At 48.0% G+C, this 5878-nt stretch overlaps 1 protein-coding gene across 1 annotated transcript; it reads left to right on the top strand.

Annotated features, from left to right (window-relative positions):
• The first annotated feature begins 1573 nt into the window (after positions 1-1573).
• Positions 1574-3518, top strand: LOC139391045 (probable G-protein coupled receptor 101). Its single transcript, XM_071138528.1, has one exon. It carries the CDS (start codon positions 1715-1717, stop codon positions 3059-3061), a length of 1347 nt encoding a protein of 448 aa, XP_070994629.1. The 5' UTR covers positions 1574-1714; the 3' UTR covers positions 3062-3518.
• The last annotated feature ends 2360 nt before the right edge of the window (positions 3519-5878 follow it).

Below are 5878 nucleotides of genomic sequence, written 5' to 3'. Positions count from 1 at the left end.
TGTACTTTGCTCCATTTATCTTTCCTTCGATCCTGACTAGTCTCCCGGTCCCTGCCCATGAAAAACATCTCCACAGCATGATGCTGCCACCACCGTGCTTCACTGTAGGGAGGGTGCCAGGTTTCCTTCAGATGTTACACTAGTTATTCAGGCCAAAGAGTTCAATCTTGGTTACATCAGACCAGGGAATCTTGTTTCTAGGTGCTCCAAGCGGGCTGTCGTGCTTTTTACTGAGGAGAGCTTCTGTCTGGCCTGATTGGTGGAGTGCTGCAGAGACTGTTGTGGAGAAGGAGATGGAGAAGAAACTCTGAAACTCTGTCAGAGTGACCATCGGGTTCTTCGTCACCACCAAAACATTTGTAAAACTTGTTTCTGCTTTGATACTTTGATCTAAATCAGGATTGCATTATGAATGTTGCTGCTCTTGGGGGGGGGGGGGGGGGGGGGGGACGACGACGACGACGACTTGTATTCAAAAATAGCCTACAGTGTAACCAAAAGTCTTTGCATTTTGAACAAAGACAAAAATTGGCAAATAAATGTTGCTGATTGCAGATGAGCAGCTCTCGCAGCGCAGGTGTCGTCCGTTTTATGACAAACTATTATTTCATAGTCCGTTACATAAGGAATGCTTGATTTGTCATGACAATAAACGGGAAAGGGCAGTGGAAATGATTCTTGTCCAAATAATCTGCCCCGTTGAGTGATGGCAAGAAGCGTGTGCCGCTTGAGCCGTGGGGGTGGGGGCTGCTGCCATTGACGATACAGCCTTGCCTAAAATGGGAGCGCGACGAAGCGATGACAATCGAACGGTATCAAAGTGGGAACCCGGGCTCTGGTGCTGAGGAGAACGGAGCATCATCACGGACCAAAACACCGCAGCCGAACCCGCCCCCAAACAAAGGAAAGATGGCCATTTCAAGGTAAAACATTTATTCTCACTGATACATTTGTTACTGTTTTGGCAACAGTGAAGAGTAGATTGTACAAAATTCATTGATTGGGAGCATCAGTGAGCAAGGATGGCATTTTGGAAGGGGTTGTTTGAATCCCTTTCCTTCTCAATTTCAAGTCGCCTATGTAAAATACTGTATATGTTTATTTGCAATGCAAGTCGGGTATCAAGGAATAATACTGTCAATTTTGTCAGAATGTGTTTGGCGATTGGGGTTCAAATTTGCACAGGTTTCTGTTGATAGATAATGAAATGTACAGACACTCGTACTCTCTTTACTGGTCTAATGCAGCTGTTACAAAGAGACATTGCCATGGGTATACCATGTATGCAATGGTTTTGCAGCTAGAGTGGAGTCTGAAATGATTGAAACACTTGATAAAGATGAGCAATAAGGAATGTATAAAATAAATGATTCAAATACTTAGCTATATTGTATGCTCCAAAAAATTGGGAAATTATATTATTTTATACTATAAGTCGTAGTAAAAAAAAAATATATTTAAAAAAAATGTAAATGAATGAATTCATAGTGAAATTAAATCAGCCTCAACAATGTAGTCCTCTAGAATTAGAGAGTACATGCTGTTTGAAAGCAGACAAACCTCCGTTCGAGCTTGTGATTTTGTCTTCTCTCATCCTCTCCTTCAAGAAAACCGACTGACAGAAAAGGGGACCTGTGAGACATCGGGTGGAAACGGTGAAGGCTGTGAGAGCTACAGTCACGCATGTTGTCTCCCCCACCCTGCCAACTTCAGCATGTCCACCTCTGAGGCGCCTGGTGTGAGCAGTAACTCCAGCACCGTGCCCTGGGACCCTGGTTCCTCTGGTCCTCCTGGCCCCACAGACTGGCCGTCGGTGGCCAACAGCGTGGTGAAGATGGTGCTGATCTCAGCCATCGTGTGTGTGTCTCTGTTTGGTAATGTGGTGGTGTTGTTAGTGTTCCAGAGGAAGCCTCAGCTCCTCCACGTGGCCAACCGCTTCGTGCTCAACCTCCTCCTGGCAGACCTGCTCCAGACTGTGCTGGTCATGCCCTTTGCCATTGCTGCCACCGTGCCTGGTGTGTGGCCCCTGGATGCCCGCTTCTGCCAGGCCCTGATAGTGCTCATGCACCTGTTTGCCTTCGCCGGGGTGAACACCATCATCGTGGTGTCGGTGGACCGTTATCTGGCCATCATCCACCCGCTGTCCTACCCCACCCGCATGACCCCTCATCTGGGCACCAACCTCATTGCCTGCACCTGGGTGTTGAGTCTGCTCCAGAGCACGCCGCCCCTTTACGGCTGGGGGGCCATAGACTTTGACCGCAGGCATAACATGTGTTCTGTGGTGTGGTCCTCCAGCCTGTCCTACTCAGTACTGGTTGCCACCTGCTCCTTCTGGCTGCCGGTGCTCATCATGCTGGGCTGTTACTGGATGGTGTTCAGGGCAGCTAGGAGGCAGAACGCCCTTGTGCACCCCATCCAGACCCAGTCTAAGTCCCAGCCCAACCTGCCTCCGAATCCCCAGGCCCCCTGCCCCGGCAGCCCCCAGCGCCCACCCCAACAGGCACCCCCACCCCTGGACTCCTTCTCAGCTGGGGGGTACCCCATCCGGGGCAGGCACAGACGTTTCCACTACCACTGCAAGGCAGCCCTGGTGGTGTTCGTCATCATGGCCTCGTACATCCTGAGCATGGGACCTTACAGTGTTCTCAACACGGTCTCCATTCGCTCCAGTGCTGCTGTGCCTCCATGGCTGGCCTCCTTAGCCCTGGTGCTCTTCTTCTTGCAGTGCTGCCTCCACCCCTACATCTACGGCTACATGCACCGCAGCGTGAGGAAGGAGTTCCTGGCCCTGCTGTGTGGTCCGCTCTGCAGGCAGGGTCGTCCCTGCCACAACTCCGCCCAGGACAGCTGCTTCACCGTGACCGACGGACGCTCCACGCACCCCAAACTGCCCAATCTGTCCACACGTGTCTGCCCCCTCCGCACCTGGGAGGAGGGCACCACCACAGAGGCTACCTCCTCCTCCCCCACCATGGATAGGAGGTCCAGGGACACCCGCAAAGAGACCACCAGCCTGAGCTCTGAGAGAGAGCTGACTGTCCACACCACTACCAAGTAGAACAGTCTACAGAGAAACAGCCTGGGAGATGGGGTTGACTTGTCTTTCATGTGGCTGTTTTCACCTCCAATGAAGACATCATGGTTATTCTGCATGGTTCAACTTGAGCAGATCTGCCTTCTAGTCTACAAGGTTATCCATTCTGACATTGTCTGTTTGTTGTGATTCGGGATTGTTGTATTTTTGATGGCTAGATTGACCTAGTAATGCTTATTTGCCATAGACATGGTTCCAGGAAAATAATTGCAACCTGAGTTGCAGTATTTTCCTTGAAAAGCCATTGTTGGTTCTCCTATTGTTAGGTCATGGTTGACGCGGAATTGAAAAATGCACATCTACTGTTATGTCTACGAGAGCACTAGACAAGGTCACCAAAGTGTATTTATTGATAATTTTGTGCATTCAAAAGTATGTTTTTATATAACATTAGCCATTGAAAATATAAAGGGAAGGGGGAGTGTTTCTAGAGGGAATCTCTGTCAAAGTGCCACGAAATAGATCACCTATCATATCAACTTGAAATAACATGCCACAAATGTATTTGATTTAAGTGTTGAAAATGCTGCTACAGAACACAATTTCCCCTTGGTGACAGCTTCTGCTTATCTTATGTGGAGAGCATGATTAGAGTGTATTAACCATTACCACTCACCCTGCCCATGGTGTATAACACCTGATGTCAAGGAAGAGATGGTGGGCTCAACATGACCACTGATTCATTAGTCTAGATCACTACTTCAGCACCAGAATCATGTTGCGTTTCCCAATCAGCATCTCATCTAGCCAATATCCCCCATTTATCTGTGCCCCGTGATTCAGCCAGTCTATGCAGCCTTCCAGTGCAGCCAATTAATTCAGGGTGTTATGGGGACGGTGGAGTGTCCATGCCTGTCCGTAAAGCCTATTGAGCAGGCTGAACCGTCTGGCTCCCTCTCAAAGCACCTCGTCAGAGAGCTGTGCAGTATCTCATTGACTGTTCCCCTCCACTACCAAGTGGATGTGGCTCTACCAAGCCGTCTGAAAGCTACACTGTTCATGTTTGCCTTAGCCAGTTTGGCCCTCTCATCTCGGAGTTTCAAAGGAGGCTGAGAGCTCTCACAAACTTCCGTTACCTGAATGTGGAAATGCTTCTTGGTAGGGCTCCACTGACCACATCCGCTCACTTAGCTTCGTCTGTAAAGCGTAGATACCATATAAGTATTGGTGTTACTTTATCTTTGCACTTTATCAGAGCATAGGGCATGGAGGTCAGACTATTAGTCGATTTGAAAACAGGTTACAGAGTACTGTAAACCCAGTACTATAGCTAGATTCATGTTGAGACCTCTGAAAATACTGATGGTCTCAAACTTTCAATATAGTAAATGTACATAAAGTGCATTGGGAAAGTATTCAGACCCCTTGACTTTCCACATTGTGTTTCCTTACAGCCTTATTCTGAAATTGATTAAATATTTTTTCCCTCAATCTACACACAATACCCCAAAATGACAAAGCAAAAACAGGTTATTATTTACATAACTATTCCGACCCTTTGCTATGAGACTCGAAATTTAGCTATGGTGCATCCTGTTTCCATTGATCATCCTTGAGATGTTTCTACAACTTGTTTGGAGTCCACCTGTGATAAATTCAATTGATTGGACATGATTTAGAAAGGCAGGCATCGGTCTATAGAAGGTCCCACAGTTGACAGTGCATGTCAGAGCATAAACTGAGCAATGAGGTTGAAGGAACTGTCCGTAGAGCTCCGAGACAGAATTGTGTCGAGGCACAGATCTGAGGAAGAGTACCAAAAAATGTCTGCAGCATTGAAGGTCCCCAAGAACAGAGTGGCCTCCATCATTCTTAAATGGAAGAAGTTTGGAACCACCAAGACTCTTCCAAGAGCTGGCCGCCCGGCCAAACTGAGCAAACAGGGGAGAAGGGCCTTGGCCAGGGAGGTGACCAAGAACCCGATGGTCACTCTAAAAGAGCTCCAGAGTTCCTCTGTGGAGATGGGAGAAACTCCCAGACGGACAACTATCTCTGCGGCACTCCACCAATCAGGCCTTTATGGTAGAGTGGCCAGCCACTCCTCCGTAGAAGGCACATGACGGCCCACTTGGAGTTTGCCAAAAGGCACCTAAAGACTCTCAGACAAAGAGAAACAAGATTCTCTGGCCTGATGAAACCAAAATTGAACTATTTTGCCTGAATGCCAAGAGCCACGTCTGGAGGAAACCTGCCACCATCCCTACGGTGAAGCACAGTGGTGACAGCATCATGCTGTTTGGGTGTTTTTCAGCAGCATGGACCGGGAGACTAGTCAGGATCAAGGTAAAGATGAACAGATCAAAGTACAGAGAGATCCTTGATGAAAACCTGCTCCAGAGCGCTCAGGACCTCAGACTGGGGCGAAGGTTCACCTTCCAACAGGACAATGACCCTAAGCACACAGCCAAGACAGCGCAGGAGTAGCTTCAGGACAAGTCTCTGAATGTCCTTGAGTGGCCCAGCCAGAGCTCGGACTTGAACCCAATCTAACATCTCCAGAGAGAGCTGAAAATAGCTGTGCAGCGACGCTCCCCATCCAACCTGACAGAGCTTTAGAGGATCTGCAGAGAAAAATGGGAGAAACTCCCCAAATATAGGTGCGCCACGCTTGTAGCGTCATACCCAAGAAGACTTGAGGCTGTAATAGCTGACAAAGGTACTTCAACAAAGTATTGAGTAAAGGGTCTGAATACATATGTAAATGTGATTAGTTTATGTTTATACATTTGCAAAAAAATCTAAAAACCTGTTTTTACTTTCTCATTGTGGGGTATTGTGTGT

The sequence above is a fragment of the Oncorhynchus clarkii genome, chromosome 31 (genome assembly GCF_045791955.1).
Source record: "Oncorhynchus clarkii lewisi isolate Uvic-CL-2024 chromosome 31, UVic_Ocla_1.0, whole genome shotgun sequence".
NCBI classification, from domain to species: Eukaryota; Metazoa; Chordata; class Actinopteri; order Salmoniformes; family Salmonidae; genus Oncorhynchus; species Oncorhynchus clarkii.
The sequence above is the reverse complement of the archived record's forward strand: the minus strand, read 5'-3'. Positions and strand labels throughout refer to the sequence as shown.

Coding starts and splice junctions, on each gene's coding strand:
- LOC139391045 (XM_071138528.1), top strand. CDS start 1,715: ATGTCCACCTCTGAGGCGCCTGGTGTGAGCAGTAACTCCAGCACCGTG.